At 30.7% G+C, this 20,706-nt stretch overlaps 1 protein-coding gene across 1 annotated transcript in view; it reads left to right on the forward strand.

Annotated features, from left to right (window-relative positions):
* The window catches only part of LOC126849435 (serine-rich adhesin for platelets), a 95,066-nt gene extending 74,962 nt beyond the window's left edge, over window positions 1-20,104 (forward strand). Inside the window, exons 3-10 of the mRNA XM_050591252.1 lie at window positions 866-4,187; window positions 5,211-5,403; window positions 6,572-6,679; window positions 9,864-10,031; window positions 11,431-11,673; window positions 16,722-16,988; window positions 17,483-17,797; window positions 18,419-20,104. Coding sequence (XP_050447209.1) covers window positions 866-4,187; window positions 5,211-5,403; window positions 6,572-6,679; window positions 9,864-10,031; window positions 11,431-11,673; window positions 16,722-16,988; window positions 17,483-17,797; window positions 18,419-18,472 — 4,670 coding nt within the window. The 3' untranslated portion in view covers window positions 18,473-20,104. The remainder of the gene's footprint in view (window positions 1-865; window positions 4,188-5,210; window positions 5,404-6,571; window positions 6,680-9,863; window positions 10,032-11,430; window positions 11,674-16,721; window positions 16,989-17,482; window positions 17,798-18,418) is intronic.
* The last annotated feature ends 602 nt before the right edge of the window (window positions 20,105-20,706 follow it).

Below are 20,706 nucleotides of genomic sequence, written 5' to 3' on the forward strand. Positions count from 1 at the left end.
CAACTTTATGTCATTATTTTTGTAAGCAATTAAAACAGCTATTTTGTACTTCTATTTTCGGTTAAAATGATTGTATAATTTTTTATTTTTAGTTGACATAATTTTTTGATATCATTATTTTTGATATCATTATTTTTGTAGAATATATTTATACATCTTTTTCTAATTAAAATATTTTCATAAATTTTTGTTTTTAATAATTTAAAATAACATTATTTGGTGCAGATTAAATTAAAATAAATCAGCGAGACATGAGGACCCACAGTCGAAGCCTGCATAATTTCGAGATCTACTTAATATTCACATGCATACTTGCCGCGCAAGTTTTCAATTTCTCATAAAACTGCATCGTAGAGATCTGCATGAATAATTTCGAAAAAATCTGCTGGCAATGCCACGACAATAACAGGTTTTTAAATCTATTAAATATTTCATCTATTTGTTACATTGCAAATCTTGCCAGATGAAACCAGTTGTTGATTTTTGTTTTTTTTTTGCGTTAGCGATCGCGTTTATTGCGACGATCATTACCATAAATAACTATTTTATTGTCAATGTATCATTAAGAAATATAGATAAGAATACAAAAGCGTCGGAGGCAGCTTGTTAATGGAAATTTTTTCTCTCTCTTCTATCTTGAAAGTGTAAATGTGTTTTACAAAAATTATAATATAAATTATTTAAATAATGATAAAAAGTAATAAAGTAAAATAAACGATTAATATAATACATACAATTGGAGTGAAAGACGATTACAAATATAAAGTAATATTGGGAAAATAAAACGTAGCAAAAATATAATTTTCTTCTCTCAAAAATATAATTCTAAAGTTAACTAAAGTGAACTAATATACGTTATCTCCAGGAACATTTCTGCTGCTTTTTGGCAATGCGATCGCGGAGGTTACGGAAGCGTCATCCACTGTGGTGTCAGAGAAATTGGATTCTCAAAAAGCATCGATTCTTCAAGAATCCACGACAATCGTAACAAGGACTTCTTCGATCCATCAGAATCAATCAGTCGCGGAAAAAAATGGACATAATACTGATTTGGCGAATCGGAAAACTCATAATGATGATGATGGATCGCATGACAGTGTCAACGGTAATGATGCGAGTAAGAACGTAGAGGAAAACAATGTGTCGCGTAACGCAAGCGAAACGACACATGCAAATTCGACAAAATCAAACGACGAATCTTCGGATTCGTCGTCGTCAGATGGGAGCAGAAAGCCAAGATATGAAGATATTGCCGCTGAAAGTTCCGGGAAAAGCACCAGCACAAAGGTCATCTCGGAAGACGCTCTCAGATTCTCTAGCACGAACGAATTGACTGTAACGACCACGAAGCTGACTTTCAACGACTCTAAGCAGGACAGTAAGAAGAACTCTGGGAACGTCACACTTCAGGAATTTTCCAATAATGAAGGAATATCCGATATAATCATCTCTCCAAGTACGGAAGGAAAAATTGTCGACGAGAAATTAAGCGCAAATCTTACGAAGACGTCGGCATCTAAACACGTAGAAGGGCAATCCTCTGCCAAGTACGAAGAGAAAAGAAATGTAACTACAAGTAAACAAGAAATAACGACTGTTAAATCTGTCAGAGAAGGTCTCTCCTCGATGTCTTCGAAATCGGTAATCGAAGATATTAAATCCGACGAGAAAAAGGACAAACCTATAAAATCTGACAAGGAGATTGTTTCGAAAAGCGAATCAAAAAAGAACAAAGATATAATCTCGGCTGATTTGAAGATAGAGGATCATGAATTAGAGAGTCGTGATCGAGAATCGACTACAGTGCACGGTATTCAGCGCGAAGATTCTTCAGGATCCAAAATAAATGCGAATGATTTAGGGACAACGGCGTCCGAAACGCTTGATCTGGAAAAAATCGATGAAAAGGGACACGAGAAAACCATTTCGTTGATTCATGACACGTACGTGAACTACGATCATGTTTATAGAACGTCATCGGAGAAGAATCCTAAAGATAACTCGAGCAACAATTCCATCGACGCCAGTGAATCACGCGGGAAAAATAATCCAAAGGAAGAGGTAGAAGTCGTTAAGAATGTGAGTCAACAATCGACATTGAGAATCGTATCCGCAAATAATTCCGCAAAAAACGATTCGCACTTTAATGAATTGGACAATCAAGAAGAAGCCGTTTACATCAAGGGGAAAGAAGAGACTAACGCCGGAAACGAAAAGCGCCACGAACAAAACTCTTCTGCTGTCAATACGACCACTGAGAGTACAGATGGTACGGAAGAACGAAAATTAATAGGGAAACCTGAGAGTCAGATAAAACTGCCCGAAACAACGACTCAGAGCGTCCAACTTGAAGAGCATGCTTCATTCATTGATGAAGCCACTCCTAGTCCTGTTCCACAAGGCCGAACTATCGGTTTTTCCAGAGTTAACGAGTTCTCTAGCATTGAAGTGAAATCTACAGCCTCAATAAAAATCGACGGAAGAGTCGAAGCGTCATTGGTCACTCCGAATTTGCGTGACATTTCCAGCACGGAAAGAATAGATCAGAAACCTTATCCTTATCTGAAATCCAGCGGAGAATCGTTACATATGACAACAGAGGCCAGTTCGAAGTTGGAGACTGGAAGCGTTACCGAAGAAACATCAGCTTACGAAAACACAATTGGAAGAGGAGAACCCGAGAAAAAATTTGTCGTCACGGAAGCTTCGGTTGTGATTGAAAACAGTATTCAACAGCAAAAAGTGGATAAAAATAATATTAACAAATCTGCGAATTCCACGATGGAAACCCTCTCCTCTTTGATACCGGTGACAGTGATCCCGATTGTTTCAGTTGTTGGACCAACAAACAAAACTTTTCTGGAGAGATTTAACAACAGCGTAAATGAGACCTCGAAGGTGAAAGGCTCGGGATCAAACGACAATGACGTGTTAGATGCAAAAGAGGCAGAGAAAGCGACTGCAATTAGAGGCGAGGGTTATGATGTGACTGGAAACGGAATAACGGAAGTCAGTTTGACTCCGGACGTAAAGGAAGTAAAATCACATCCCGGAGAAACGACAGAATCATCGTTGCTTTCCACGAACGTGTCGAACACATCGAAGACACTTTCTCTGAATACGGATATTCAGATGGAACCGGAAGAAGCTATGATGATACGATCAACTCTCGTCATTACCGAATCCACATTGATTCCTTTGGATAAAGACGTGGCGACGGAAGCGAACAAGTCCACAACTTCGATGACGTCAACAATGGAGATTAGCACAGCGACCGTCGCGCCGGTTTCCGAAAATTTCACAGAATCGACAACGACGAAGACAAACGTCACCGTTTTTCCCCCGCAGTCTTCCTTGAACGTCAATCAGACCACCGAATCCCCATCTACCACATTAAATCCTGACGAGTCGCGAATTCCGACAACTACGTCCGTCGAATTTGAATTTGTCAGTTTGACGGAGGCAGTTCTTTTGGCGAATAACGCGACCGGAGAAACAGAAGGGCGAACCTTCGAGGAACAGACAGTGCCTTCGAATATCACGGCAATACGGGATTTATCCAATAATTCAACAGACGAGGCGATCACCATGACGAAATCTGAGGAGTTCACCGAACTCCCGATGACCACCGAAGACGGTTCGTCAACGACGAATCAGATATCGATCGTCCAGCGCAACAACGAAACTATCGAAACCAGAGATCCTCCTTCAGTTACTCACTCCGCTTCTGAGGACCAAAGCAATCGCACGGAGTTCACCAAGTACTCCGAAGTTACTGTAAGCGTCATCGATCTCATGAGCATCACCGCAGGCGCTGATACCGCAGGAGTCTCCGGCGTTACCGAGGATCCTTCAGAGGATTCGTCTAAGGACTCGAGTTTCGACGCGAACATCACTGAGACGTCCGCCCCAGGCGCGATAGAACTTACGCCGGATTCAGGCGTCACGACGAACGCCACGAAGAGCCCTTCAGTTCCGTTCGCCACAAGTACCGTGGAAACGAGAATTCTCTGGAATACGCCTAATTTCACGGAGCTACCTGACGAAGAGACAACGGAAAATATTCCATCGCCGGATGAGATCACGATGCTTAAAATTGTCATCGAGGGTACTTTGCCCGAGGTATGTCCTCGGCTAGAGGACTTAAAAAAGACGCTCGCAGATATTCTCACAAATGGCATGGACAAGTAAGTGTCTCGAGAAATTTTTCTTTATTCCGAGCGTTGCGAATTTTCTTTTTTTTTATTAGATGTTATTTATATCGCCTAATTAAATATATACTTATGATTTAGGAGATGTTTTAATTATTAAAAATATTTTAAGAAATGTTTTAATTATTAAAAATATTTTAAGAGATGTTTTAATTATTAAAAATATTTTAATTTGTATAACATTTAATTTTATATTTTGAAAATATAATTAAAATTTTTTAATAAAACTTTTCCACACATTTGGATATTTGAATTGAATTGACGCGATGGATAAATTTAAGTATCATTGTTTGCTTGTAATATACAAGGTGTTCCAGACCTACCGCATCATTTGCAGATAGCAGATTTTTGAGATCATTTGGAGATGATTTTTCCTCATCGAAATTGTCGAGAGAGGTCATTATTTTTTGCAAATTTCCATTTTTTTTAAGCATATGTCTTTGTAACTAAATCTTAAATTAAAATTCTTTTTCTTTATTAAAGTAAACTCCATCTGAATTAAAAATGTAATTTTTACTCTCTCTATAAAAAAAGTTTAATTTACTATAAAAAAGTTTAAAAAAGCTCTATAAAAAAGTTTAAAAAAGTTTAAAAAGCTTTTTTTTCTTAACATGGCAATTATTGATGCTTCGATTTTTGCTGAGGAAAAGTCATCTTAAAATAATTTCAAGAATCTGCCATTAGCAGATGGATCTGAGACACTCCGTATATAAATCTCTTTTAATATATGTATTATTTATTATAATAGCAGTATTATTTTTTATAAATGTAAATATCCGGCAATGATAAAATTACACATTTACATTCCGCATTTATAGAGAATTTGGAAAAATTTATTTTGACATAAAATGACTCTCTGTAAAACATAAAGAATATTATTTTGTTTATATCGAAGCTTGAAAATTTTAGATGAAATATATTTAATTAAAAAAAAAAAAAAATGAATTTAACCAACATATTTTGCGCTCGTTATATGTTATGTAATATTTTGTCCTGCAGATTCGTATTGCCGAAGCAAATCATCATTTATAAAAATCCTTGTCACGAACCGGCAAATTCGTCTCCGACACCCACGGACGGTTCCCTAACTTCGATTCTGGTTTACGTCGTTGATGAAGACGGCAAATTTGACGCAGCCATGACAAAGATTCTACCAAGTTTATACAAGGTGTCTCCCAACTTCCCAGTGAGAGTAAGTTGAAAACGGCGGAGGAGATCGGGCGCGGATTAGAATATATGTAGTAATTGTGTGCCTGTCGAATATCAGTGAAAGTTTATTATAACCCATGTGTTTTGACACGTCTTGTTAAAATTAAACATTTCCGTTCATCAGCCGAGAATCTTTCATCAACTCAGGAATAATTCTCGGTTATCGTTAAATGTTTCTCTACGAAGCGCTCCTTCTCTGTTGCATCATGATTAATTGACGTTGCGTCGATATGAAAGTTATGGAAATCCAGGGTTGGGTAGTAATTAGTTAAAAAGTTAAAAACTTAATAACTTTTAACTTATTATAACTTAGTTAATTTTCAACACGTTAACTTAAACTAGTTACTTTTTCATGCATTAACATTAACTTATAAACTTTTTTTTATACAAATTAAAATTTTCCACCTTTGACAGTCAAACATTATCTATTTACTAGTAATTATAATAATTATAATAATCATAATAACATAAGTATTTAATACCATTAAAACCGTGCGTTCATAAAATAGTTTAGTGTATAATGACTTAAGAAAAAAAATAACGGATCATAATTTTGACACTTTTATTAAAATTCAATAAATATTTTTAAATCGTTTTAACTTATTGTTAAAGTGTCATAACAATTAAACATAAAAATAAAACGCACATGTAGAGATAAAGTGATTCAAATTAAATAAGAAAATTCTCTTAACCGAAATTCTTATTAATTGTTTTATTTTTAAACACTATAATATCTCCATTACACAACTATAGTATATTTAAATAATGTATATTATTAATTAGAAAAATACATTACCTCTCTTATAAAAAAGAGAGACTAGTTTTTAATTATATTACCTAAATTTAAAAAGTTTAATTTGAAATGTACAATTAAAAGATTAATTATGCAAAAGAAACATATAGCTTCGCATAATTAATTTTTAATTTTTTAACAAGTTAATAATTTTTTAACTTTAATGGCGTTAATTTTTATTTAACTTTTAACGTAAACTTAGTTAATTTTTGGGCCATCAGCTTTAAACTTAACTTAGTTAAAAAAAAAAAAAAAAATTGACTTACTCAACCCTGTTGAAATCATACTCGGTCGGAGATAACAGTATAATCGATGAAACTTTTTTATTAAATTTTATCAGATCATTGATCCCTTTCAGATACACAAGTTTCTTCTGGTACCGGAAGCGAATTCCGGAAGTGCAATAGCTGTCGTCGTGGTCTCTTCTGTGGCCTTTATTTGTCTTCTACTTCTAGCCGGACTCTTGGTATGTCACTTATTTATTTTTAATAGCTTTCAAAATAGTGATATCTACTGGTATTGTATTTAACTTTTGAATATATTGATTGACGTTTTCTATCGTATTGACGTGACATTGAGTTATTCATCTTTCAATGCAAAAAAAAAAGATACTTCACTTTTAGAAATTGATTTGCATGTAACGAGAGAAATCTCAAAAGCTTAAATCGTTCATATAAAGGTGACTTTCTTTGTCTCATCTTAGAATTCTGAATGTGAATGCATGCGTATCATTTTTTTTCCATGCCGTGATATAGCTGCGCAGGTCCGCGAAAATTTATGCTCGTTGACGTAGCCTGCTGCGTCGCGCTTGCATGGCGATAAATCTGCATTCGCGAGATGTTACATGTCGATGTCTCCGTCCATCCGTCCGTCCGTCCGTCCGTCCATTCGTCTGTCCATAATTTTCTTTCAACGTACGTAATAATTCATGATAATATGTCTATGTGTGTGTTATATGAGTTGTCACCTAAGAGATGAAAGACAATATTCTCTTCTTCGTCGCGCGGATGATGCGAGAGTAAATGCATAATGCATAATGTTTTACACGAGAGACTGCTTTTTTACTTTTATGAAATAATTGCGGCTTATTATATAATTTTTTCTTTTTTTAATCACTTCTATTTATGTGAATAATGCGTATATATAGGATGTCCTAGACCCGTATACCCCTTTTCTTTCAAAAATTAAGCATTTTAGAGAAAAACGTTATGAACAAAAATTATATGATTTTGAGGGGAACATAAGATGGTGTCATTGGTTTGACCTTGGATGGCATCGTTAAGGTCAAGTCAAGGACACCTTTAATTTCTTAAATGGAATCTCCTATTTTTTATTATATATTCTTATAGCTTATGTCAAGAGCTTTCCAAAACACTATAATAAAGTATTTTTTCATTAAGAAATTTTTGAGTTATTTTGTATCTTAATCTGACATATTTTAATATAAAATGTAAAATATCTCGAAAATTATTTAGTTTTTGATAATTGTATCGTAATACTTTTATGTACAGAATAATAAGATGAATCAAATGGTGTAAAGAAAATAATTGTTTTTAAAAAAAAGTGTGCAATTATTTGCAATATATTTTTCTATAACAATTATTTTTTCTTTACACCATTTGAGTCATCTTATTATTCTGTACATAAAAGTATCACAATACAATTATTGAACACTAAATAATTTTCGAGATATTTTATACTTTATACTAAAATATGTCAGATTAAGATACAAAATAACTCAAAAAATTCTTAATGAAAAAATACTTTGTTATAGTGTTTTGGAAAACTCTCGACATAAACTCTGCAATAAAAAATAGGGGATTCCATTTAAGAAATTATAGGTGTCCTTGACTTGACCTTAACGATGCTATCCAAGGTCAAACCAATGACACCATCTTATATAATATTTCCCTCAAAACTATACAATTTTTGTTCAAAACGTTTTTCTCTAAAATGCTTAGTTTTTGAACGAAAAGGGGTACGGGTAGTCTAGGACACCCTGTATACACGAATGCAAGTTAATCATTTCGCGAGAAATTAGAAACTTGCGTACAGATTATATTTCTGTAATTGATATTTTGTTTACGTAAGCTTTATAACGGAGAAAGATTTTTTTGCAAATCTTTGAATATTAATAAAAACGCAAAAAATTGCAAAATTGATCGTGAAAATAACGCTAGCAATAACGCTTGCTCGTGTTATATGTATATACTTTATTGCTATAATATTTTTTTACACTTTGATGCTACATTTTTATTATCATTTTTGTGATAATGATACAACGAGATCAATCGCGTAGCATTTTCATCGGTGATATTAATGCTCGCGCAGCGTGCAACAATTAATTTTAATGAACACGTAATATACTCGTAGAACATCGAGCGAAATCTAAACGAACTGAACAAAACTGAACGAATCAATTAATAAAGAAGAGAAAGAAAATTACTACTCCGTTCCAGGAAATCCAACGGTATCGTCCCATTTTCGAAACTGTATTCTTTATTGTTGGAAAAGCAATTATTCATAATGAATCGACCAGTCAATTCTGTTAAGCTAGCAATTAAGCGTAAAAAATATTTTTTTCCACTAAAAATATATAAGAGATTTAATTCTTTTACAAATTTATATCTGCAAATATCGATAATATAATATCATATAAAATACTAAAAATAATGATAGCCAATAATGACAAAGAATATTGTAATCGATGCGATTTATTACGAAGACAGCTCGTTAAATGTGCGATCGTATAGGAAAATTACCGTGAAATATAAAATATTATATTTATGGCATCATGATAGCACATAATTAATAATAAAAGACTTGGCTGACATCGTCTTTCCAGAGAAGAGAAATAAAATATTGTTTGCGCATGTGGTTATCCAGCCTTGAATAGTTGATTGACCAGCAATCGGCGTTCTACGCTTCATCAGCGTTACTGCGTCGTGTCGTTTTTTGCGATCGTATTTGTTGTGCATGCAAATGATGAATGTTGAAATAGCCAATCTGCCACACATTTCACGAACTCGTTACTTCATTTCGCTGCCAGATTTCCATCATTTTCTTTTCAGATATGACGTAATTGATAATAAAACTGTGCCATTGTTCTCAATCGTAACAAGAAGGAACGCGTACAATACAATTATAATTAATACATCATTGACATTATGATTTGCATTTAAATTATATTTTTTCTTTTTATGAATAAATAAAAAAAAAATATGAATTATAAGCAAAACTGCTTACGTCAAATTTCAAGATTCATTCTTTTATCATAATCATCTTTTGCCAGAGATTGAATATCAGAAAAGCAAGTATAGATTATAGATTAAGATAAGAAGGAGAAAGGCAGTATATTTTATAAAAATATTAATTAAAATCGAGGATTAATAAGAATTCGCGACGCACCTTTATCGTTTGTATATAAGTATATTTTGCACGCTGGCGCGAAAACTGCAGTTTTCGGTTCAATGCATGGCGACGAAATTAACCGTCACCGTGTTTCGAGACATTGTGAGTATTCGTAGATGAGCTTGGGCTATTACGGCGAAAATATGAAGCTGCAAACGCAGTAAAACTGCTAGATGCGCTCCAAGCATTCGTTTAGCTTGAACACAACGCTCGCTAATCTCAGCTGTAATCATTTTCAGTTTATAATGAGAAAGAGGCAAACGAGATTCAACTACGGAGAACGGTGTCGACCGGTATCCTTGGATGCCTACAGCCTCGATAGTGTTTCAGCTTACAATAGTGTAAGGCGCAAAGGTGTGGTGAGGGCCTCCAAGAGAAGCTACGGCAATCCGACCTTCGAAGATTCGGTGAGTTTGAGAAAGGATTAATTTATGATTACATTTCAATTTTGCCATAGAAATACAATTCTATGTCTATTGATTGTAATATACTGTGGCATTTGTCACAGACATTTTTCTAATAGAGACACTTTTATTATTTAAAGATATTTATTTAAAGATATTTATTTCAATGTAATATAATATTTATATAATAAAATTATATAATAATTAAAGTGACAAAAAATATTCTCCCTCAATTCTTTTTCTTATTATTATAACAATTTATATTTTTTATTATATAATTATTTATATATATATATATATATATATATATATATAATTATAATTATTAAATAATTTTATTATATAAATATTATATTACATAGAAATAAATATATATATTTAATAATATATATATATATATATATATATATATATATATATAATAATTATATAATAAAAAATATAAATTGTTATAATAATAAGGAAAAGAATTGAGGGAGAATATTTTTTGTCACTTTAATTGAATATAATACATATATTTTCAAGCGGATGATTTTTTAATGCATATATATTATATATTTTACATTAAATTACAGCATTAATTTTCTTTTTTGTAGCTAATACGTGTTACGAAAGTATAGATCTAAGTAAAACGCATTCAGGTAAAAGAATTGCTAAGTAATAATATATTCCTCATATTTAAATAGCTAAATATATGATAGAAGCATATAAATAGTTTGATTAGTACTTATAAAATAAATTTAGCTACATAGTTTCTGTAATAAGCTCTTATTAGTTTTTCATTGCCAACACATTGACTGCTTGATTAAAATTTTTGTCAACATTATTGAATTTATAATAGATACTGCGTAAATTTTATTTGTTAGACTTCAAACTCTGTCCTCGACAAAGATAGCTAGATCTTTTTTATGTATTTATATACCATAAAATTATATGCATCGATAAATTATTATTGAAAATATTAATTTATTGACATTTGTGGTAATAATAATCATGTTTGTCTTTTAATTATACAAGAAATTATTTGGCTAGCTTATATAATCTTTCGAAAATATTTATGATTTTTATTGACATTATTTTATTAATATTATAAGAGTACAATATTATATACAAAATACAATAATTATATGACATATATATTATGGTTATTAATATTTAAAATAGAATTTATTTTGATTTTTGAATTTTTGAACGCAGAGTTATCAGAATCTACTAAAAAATCGCCTCATAATTTCCATTGAGATCGTATGTATTTTTCCATTTAATTAAATTTTGTCTGTAAATATCTTTCACGATCGATATATCGAGCGATCTTCCCGTAGCGCTTGATCAAAGAAAGCGAGGCTGCGCTCTCCTCTACGACGCGAGCAAAGCCTTCACGAAAGATATTTTCTTATTTCAGAGCGCCATTCCCTCCCATCCCCTGAACTTCGCCGGGCTTTCATCTTTCTGTAACGACGTTAATGCAATCAATGAAGAGTTCGCGGGTATACCCCAAGTTTCAGGAAAGATAGACGAGTTGCCGCCGGGCGCGGAAGTGAAGAATAGATACGCTAACGTGATACCACTTCCGGAGACGAGGGTGCAGTTACAGAAGCTGAACAACGATTCCTTGACTGAGTACATCAACGCCAGTTACGTGAGGGTAAGATCTCTTGGTTGAAAGTGGATTTTGAGGAGTCCAGTTGACATTTTTCTCTCACTTTCACTGTCAATTTTCAATCCGATATCTACTTTGACACTTTAAACAATCTTAGATCACTCTCTTTTGAAACTAATCGACAACTTTTTATCAAAAGTTCTTCTTTGAAATCTGCAAATGGAAAACTTTTGACTACCTATATTTGAAATACAAAGTAGGAGTTTCATTCCTATATAAATTAGATATCAAGATATTAGTAAACACTGATATAAAAAATATTAGTAAACACTATAGTAAACACAAACGGCTGAAAATATAAGCAAAATTTCGGATATTTCACTTGTCACGTGATTCATAAAGAAGCTTTTACCATTGCATTGCAACTATGTATTATCATTAAGGATGTTCTAGATGTACAATAGTAGCAAAAAATTGTCAAAATTAAAAAGAAAACATGTTTCTTACGTTTATACTGTTTGAATAATTAAAAAAATAAATTCGGGTTGTGAAAAAAATTAAAGTATTGCAAAATAATATGGATTTTGACGTCTTCGTAAAAGAAAATAGTTGTAATTAATATTCTTTCTAATTAATGGCAAAAACTTTTGATCGTGAATATTCTCTCGAAGTCAACTGCAAAAAACAATGAAAAACGAGTAATTTGCAGAAAGAGAAAAAGAGACAGATAATATTTTTCTACAATTTTTAGTGAATAACTTTTAAACGAATTAGTGGATCTAAATCAAGTTTTGCACAAATATTTATTAGAATTTCCTTAATATATGTGAAAATTTTTATTTCATTGGTAATATTTTTTCTTTGTCAAATTTGTCAATAAGTTCTATAATAAGCGATTTTCCATAAGAATCAATAGTAACTTTAAATTTAAATAACTTCCAAACCATTAAGAGAATTGTGCTTAATTTTTGCACAAATATTCAGAAGAAATAGTAGAACAATCTATAAAATTTTAATGCTTTTATTAGTATTTCGATATATGTCACATACATCCTTAAAAAAATTATTTTTTTTTTGTAAATTTGAATAAAATCGATTTTATCCTACCAATCTTTTACTTTGTATAGCTATATAGCATTTAAAAAAAAAAAGAAAAAATTTGACAAGTTTAAGTCATTTGCCGAGTTCTGTTTGCAAGAAAAAAGGATAGAAGAATATTGAATAAAGAGATGAAAGGAAAAGAAGCCTAAAAAGATGAAAAAGAGAATTTCTATAACGAGACGAATATTACTATTCTGGGAAAGATTTCGTAGAATTTGTATGATTGTGCAATTTTCATGATTCGATGCCAGTGTACATAATTATAATTCAATAAAATGAAAAACTTGATGAAATTGCGTGTGCATCGTAACTCAAAATCGATGATGAGCGCCCGCGGCAAAGCACGGTTGATTTGCGTCGGATTTATCGTCATCACTTCCGGATCTAAATCAAGTTTTGCACAAATATTTATTAGAATTTTCTTAATATATGTGAAAATTTTTATTTCATTGGTAATATTTTTTCTTTGTCAAATTTGTCAATAAGTGCTACAATAGACGATTTTCTAAGAAGCAATAGTAAAATTTAAATAACTTTAAATTTAAATAACTTCCAAACCGTTAAGAGAATTGTTTCTTAGTTTTTACACAAATATTCAGAAGAAATAGTAGAAGAATCTACGAAATTTTAATGCTTTTATTAGTATTTCGAGATATGTCACGTACATCCTTAAAGATATGACAAATCTATTTTCACGTAACGTGACTTAATTTTTTAAACAATGGTGCAAGAGTGAACATCGGACGCGAGATAAAACACGTTTTAATACGCAGACCAGAGGAGAACTTTATACGTAATTATTTTGATGTCATTAGGATAATAGCATTCGTACGCGAGATCGGATTATGTCAGCCACGTTATGGTGAATGCTAACGTGTGTTAAAAACTAGCAAAGCGTTTTTCTGTAACGCGTGGGAAAGGAATGTTGTGTAATACATCGCGCCGGGAAAGTGAGTGCATTATATTGCGTGTAAATTACTGGGAATCCAGACGCGGAAGCGTCGGGAATTGTTCGCGAAATAACTAGTTCGCCTTTTCGCAACAGTTTCACAAAACGGGGTCAAAGAGGTGCAAAGGTTAATTGTTTGCATACATTACGGAAAATACACTTGTCCGGGAATATGTATATTTTAAGGAAATCAGAAATCTCTAAGGAGTGAGAAAGATTGCACTCGTATTTAGAAGTGGATTTCTTTAGAATCGAAAAATAAGAATGACACTTTTATTCAGCCCTTTCTTCTTTTTATTATTGAAAATAATATATCAATGAAAACATATAATATTATATAAATATATTATATATTATATAATATTATATAAAAAATAAAAGATAGCGACGCAATATACGCGTTCAAAAGTTTCTTCAAGTTTAGATGATACATAAATTATGACAGGATATGAATTATGACAGGATGACAGGATATTAAGCAAAAATTTTATATTTTCCTTTTTTGTTTTTTATTACAAATTATGGTTTGTTTAAAGTGGATTTAAATATTAAATATTAAATATTGAATATTTAAATATTAAATATTAAAATTGTTAAAAAAAGCTTCAAAATGATTTAATATAACTTATATTAATTCCTAAAAATAAAAAATAAAAAGTTGCTTTTATAAATCATATAATCTTACTAAAAGACTACTCTCTTTTTAAGTATCTTTGTTTTCAGTATTATTACTATTATTATTTTTTTTTTAATAATGCTGTAGCTTTATTTCAAAGTTTTCAGTAGTTTGTGTAAAAGAATATTGCGAGTATGTATTATTGAGTATGTGGTTTATAAAATTGCATAATAAAGTATAAAATGTTGCTTGGACAGTGGCAATTTATAATACTAGTAGTAATTAAAAAAAAAAAAAAACTGTATTCGGAATTTCCGTTGCATAAATAATGAAGAAATATTGCGAATAATGCAGAAATATGTGTTACATGTGCATGTCTCGTAACGCGATTTACATAATGATTATCAAATATATTCGTAGAATAAGACACGGCAACTGTTCAACTTTTATTTAATTTAAAGATAATTTTTTTATTTTCGAAATATGATAAAAATTTGAAAATTATACAAAATACGTGGACAAGTCAAATATAAACCAGACTTTTTCCAAAACATTTTATTCGATCAAAATATTTTTAGCGCATACCCGAGTCACTTTTCTACATAGTTTCCATTAAAATCTAAGGCATTTCTGTCATCTGGATTGGCAGTTTTTTTATTCTCATATCATAAAAAACTGCCAATCCGGCGACAAAAATACTTAGATGTTAGTGGAAATTAGACTGTAGAAAAATGACTTGAGTGTGCGTTGAAAATATTTTGATCGAACAAAATGTTTCAGAAAAAAATCCGGTTTATATTTGACTTTGTCCACGTATATACAAAAAGTTCCTTAGAACGCCTGACGTTCTAAAGCTACAGTAAGCTCGTTTATATCTCGTATCTCGTGTACGTGGTATTAAGACTCTCTTTCGCGCGTGAAACCCGACGGAAACAGACGAGACTTCCATTAGGAACGAATCGACTGATCGATAAACGCATCTATCGGAAGTCCGGGATTGCTTCACATCGCCGATACAATCGACCCTCGGCATTCGCAATGCCTCTACTTTGTATGTATACGTAACGTGTATTGTGTGCTACGCAATTACGTAGCGTGCGCGTCAAATGGAATACTGTCTGACGTGCAATTAATTTCTCTCGACACTTAATAAGATCGCGTAATATCTCTCCCGAAGACACGATTGCGCATCTAAATGAAACGCGTTACGAGCGACTTGACAATTATCCGTAAACAGATGGAAAGTAGGTGTGCTAACAAGACAGATTATGCCAAGGAAAATCAAACAAGATGCTGCGATATATAATTATCCTTAGAGATGTAATATTATTAATTAATATTAAGACGGAGGAGAGGATGAGAATACACGAATGCGTGCACGCATCTCACACGATTAAATTAATTGTGACAGTAATTAATAAATAAATTAATATCATTCTAAAACATAAAGATAGATAAAAAATACAAGTTTAATTGCATTGTTTAATTTTTTTAGATTTTTATTAATATATCATATATTAATATATCATATATCATATATCATATATCATATATCATATATCATATATCATATATTATATATAATATATTATATCATATATATCATATATTATATATATTATATATTATCTATTATATATATTATATATTATATATTATATATAATATATTATATCATATATATCATATATTATATATATTATATATTATCTATTATATGTATTATATATGATATATTATATATCATATATCATATATCATATATATTATATATTATATATTATATATCATATATCATATATCATATATCATATATCATATATCATATATCATGTATCATATATCATAAATGATATATCATATATCATAAATGATATATCATATATCATAAATCATATATCATATATCATATATCATATATCATATATCATATATCATATATCATATATCATATATCATATATCATATATCATATATCATATATCATATATCATATATCATAAATGATATATCATATATCATAAATGATATATCATATATCATAAATCATATATCATATATCATATATCATATATTATATATCATATATCATATATCATATATCATATATCATATATCATATATCATATATCATATATTATATATCATATATCATATATCATACATCATATATTATATATATTATATCATATATAATATATTAATATATGCATAAACTAATTTATCATATATTAATAATATTTAGATTATTAAAGAGTAAAATTGAATTAGTTGAAACATAATTGAACTAATTCATAAATTAGTGAATCCACTTTCTCATTTCCAGACATGGTGAAAAAAAACGAATAGCAATGTCCATTTCAAGATAGAAAGTATGTGAGGATACTTGTGTAGAATGCGAATTAAAAGCGCATATCGGTGTTTCAGGGACCTAAAAACGCCACAAAGTATTATATCGCGTGCCAAGCGCCAATAGAGTCGACCGTTACCGACTTTTGGCGGATGATCTGGGAGCAGCAGTGCAAGGTAATCATCATGCTGACCGATCTCGTCGAGAACGGAGTGGAAAAATGCACGGAGTACATTCCACCGTCGGAGGTGACCGACTGTCACCGGCTTTACGGTGACTTTCAAGTTACCTTGAAGAAGCGGGAAACCAAAGAGAAATACGCTATCTCTACGCTTCACCTAAAGGTAAAGATTTATTCTTAAACTATATACGAATTATGTTGCTTGACAATTATAATTGTTTGAAGCTCGATCATTCTCGGACATGTTTGGATAATTCCAATGAAATCGATAATATCTTCATTAAATTTATTTTCTTTAAATTGATTGTATATTTACAATTGACTGATTAATTAAGTATCAATTATAATTATATTTATATTTTTGATACTTAATTAATCTTCATCGAGAGCATTTTTCGAGAGGAAATTTCATAATGAATTATGAAATTTTAAAATTAAAATTTATTAAAATAATTATTATTAATTAATTATTAAATTATTAAATTAATTAATTTGTAATATTTATTTACAAAATTTATTATTTAATATATTATTTATTTATTAATTAAATTTATAATATTGGAAAAGATTTATATATAAATGATAGCGTCCAAATATCGATAATATTAATGCGGTTGCAAATATTCAAGCTACATAGAGAAATTAATTAAATTGCAGAATCTGGAGAACAATACGTTCCGAGAGGTATTCCATATTTGGTACCTATGGCCGGTGAATGGCGTCCAATCGGACGGTGCAGGCCTAATAGCGGTGCTTCTCGAAGCGAGAGCACTCCAGCGTGGTGGCCCCGGGCCCATCGTGGTCCATTGCAGTCCCGGCACAGGTCGCACCGGCACGCTAATAGCCCTCGACCTAGGGATTAGACAATACGAGATTACAAGGACCGTGGATGTTCCAAGGGTGGTTTACACCATCAGGAGAGATCGTGCCGGTGCGGTTCAAACCAAGGAGCAATACGCTTTCATATACAAGGTGATTGTTCGTGTTCGATTTTATTTATGAGGGCGCAAGTTAAAGTTTTCATCAGCAGCGATCCTTTCTAAGCGATCTTTAAAAATCATCAAGATATTATTTATTAAAAGTTATTTTGTTCACAAATACAATAAGTATAGGAATTTATTTAATACTCTATTTCTATTTTACATTATATATATAATAATAATTTATTATATATATATATATATATATATATATATATATATATATATATTATATAATATATACAATAAGTGAATAAAAAAAATATATATAATAAAAGAAAATATATAATAAAGAAGATAAGAAAAGTATTTCTATTTAAAAAGTTAGATTATTCACATTTTCTAGTCTGATAAAAGAATGCCAGAATATACAACAATTTATTTAAAAAAATTATCTTTATTATATTTTTGAAAAAAAATGACATAAATGCGCAAAAGCAAATTAATTAAAAAACTCCAGATAAATACCAATAAATGCAAAGTTTATTAAAATTAAATATTCTCGTTACCTTCAGCATACATACGTTAATTGTCAGAAGATGAGTTAAATATGCATAATCAGAATTCTCATGACGTAGTCGCTATAATTTAAAATGGAATTTTTTTTTCAAAGGCACTAAATCTGTACGCGACAAAACTCGCCGGCGGTGTGCTGGAATCGACGTGAAGTATTACAAGGATACCCATGAAACTGGATTTCAGTTAGACTGTCTGATTAGCGGATAATGTATGTGCATATGCGAAGTCGAAAGATTTTACTTTTTGGGAAAAAAAACTCCTGCGCTAATAAAAAAAAAAGTGCATAGATTGACGGCTGGTTAAATTATATGTATCAAGATTTGCCAAATGTCGCCTAATTTAAGATGAGAGGGAGCATCCTAATATCTCGAAACCTCTCATCGAAGGAGAAAACAAGGGCTTTGTGAAACGCGCGTAAGCTATAAAACGAAATAGTGAGCCCGAAATAAAAAAAAAAAAAAAAATATGTAAAACAGGGTGGATGTGTATTTTATTAGAATAATGACTGTTATATGTGTAGCGACGAACTGGACTTATTAAAGAACTAAATGTTACCTAAAATATCGAAGTGAAATTAATTTGTGATTTTCACTTTTGAGCCTTATTAATTTCTTAACTTGAAATTAATTTGTGATATATGTGGATTACTTGTAAGTTTGTTAATATCAGCGCAATTCGTTTCAATGCTGACTCTGTCGAAATTTCTGTCAATTTTAAGGATATCCAAAGATATCTCTGTTCTTGTAAAAAGAACAGAGATTTTTATGATCATTTATATGAATTTACGTGAAGCAATCTAAATGTATTTAAAATATATTGAATTTGTATATTGTATTTAAATATTTAAATATATAATGTTAAAAATTTAAATATATTTAACATATTTCAATGTTCAAAAAGAGAATCCTTCCTCAGATTTTTAAGTAACGACCATATTTTTTAATATTCCTAAGATTATGATAAAATTTTACGTTATATTACTTACTCGTGTGTGAGTCGCAATGTTTGCGAAATATCGGGAACCAAAACTGAAGGAAAGATAAGTTTGATTGGAACTTTAATATTGATGATATTTCTTATTTTCTAATAATCTCACATAATAGATGCATTGCGATTGAATGTAATGAGAGAAAATTTGGGAATATTTTACAGTAATGTATCAAGCGCGAAAAGTCGTATGCGTGTGTATATGGCATGATATATCGCTTATATAATAATTATCTTCGATAACAACTAAATTTAATAACAATTATTAACAATTGATTTGTTTTCTTATAATAATATTCAGACATCGCGAGCGTTGATTTTGATTTTCTTCTTCAAACCAATAAGTATTCTTTGTTATTATTATTGTTGTTGTTATTGTACAGAGTATGTTTCAATTCGTGTTCTGTATGTGTGTGTATGTGTTGCTCTCTATAATTGTAAATATGTAGAGTGTCAACGATTATTTCGACAATTGTGTTAATTGATCCACTTGAGAGATTTTATTTATACATATATTAAATATTCGTTAATCATTGTTTTTTTTTTTAGGCCAAGAAGTACCAGTGTTTTTTTGCGAGCCTAATTGTACGGACTGGAAATAAAAATGTCCGTCCACAAGTGCAATGTACCAATTGTGTATTTAAAGTAGTTAGTATATAATTATATATTAGTCACTATATATTTTTATAACAAAGCTTTATTTGGATTTTATGATCCTTCGTAATAATTGTAATAAACGGTAGAATTCATTTTTATGTGCTTTCCAAATATAAGTAAATTATTGTGCAACTAATTTTGACGATCTATCAATTTTATTTGTCGATTTGTTTTATTTATCAATTAGTTTTATTTTTGTTTTATTAGATCTATAGAAAAAAAAATGCTGAAAACAGGCAATTATAATTTTACTATGCCAATATTTGATTTAATGGATGGGTATCTTTTATGGATAGTAGAGCGTGTTTAGGTCTATCTATATTGTACGTTTTCCTGATCGATCACTGTGTATGTCCTCAAAAGGAACGTCATAATATAATTTTTAATATTATAATCATCACAGTTAATTTCTAGCGTGATGGAATGTCGTATGTCAAATTTTTAGAGATGTATTTTACGTCTTTTACATTAAATGACGAATTGTGTATAAATAATATAATCGTGATTGTTCCATTATCATTACGGAATAATAAAAATTGCTATTAAATACTATTGTTAATTACGTTTATAACGGCCGTATCTGCGATGATGTTATCTGCAACTGTAATTTTAACGATGAATGTTAAAGTAGAAAATAGTACTACCTCCACTATAACATTTTAATTGATGAATTTTTAGAATTATGGAAGTATAAAAAAAAAATGTAGGCTAACGTAACGTTACATTTATCAACCGAAA

This window comes from Cataglyphis hispanica, chromosome 1, assembly GCF_021464435.1.
Source record: "Cataglyphis hispanica isolate Lineage 1 chromosome 1, ULB_Chis1_1.0, whole genome shotgun sequence".
NCBI lineage: Eukaryota > Metazoa > Arthropoda > Insecta > Hymenoptera > Formicidae > Cataglyphis > Cataglyphis hispanica.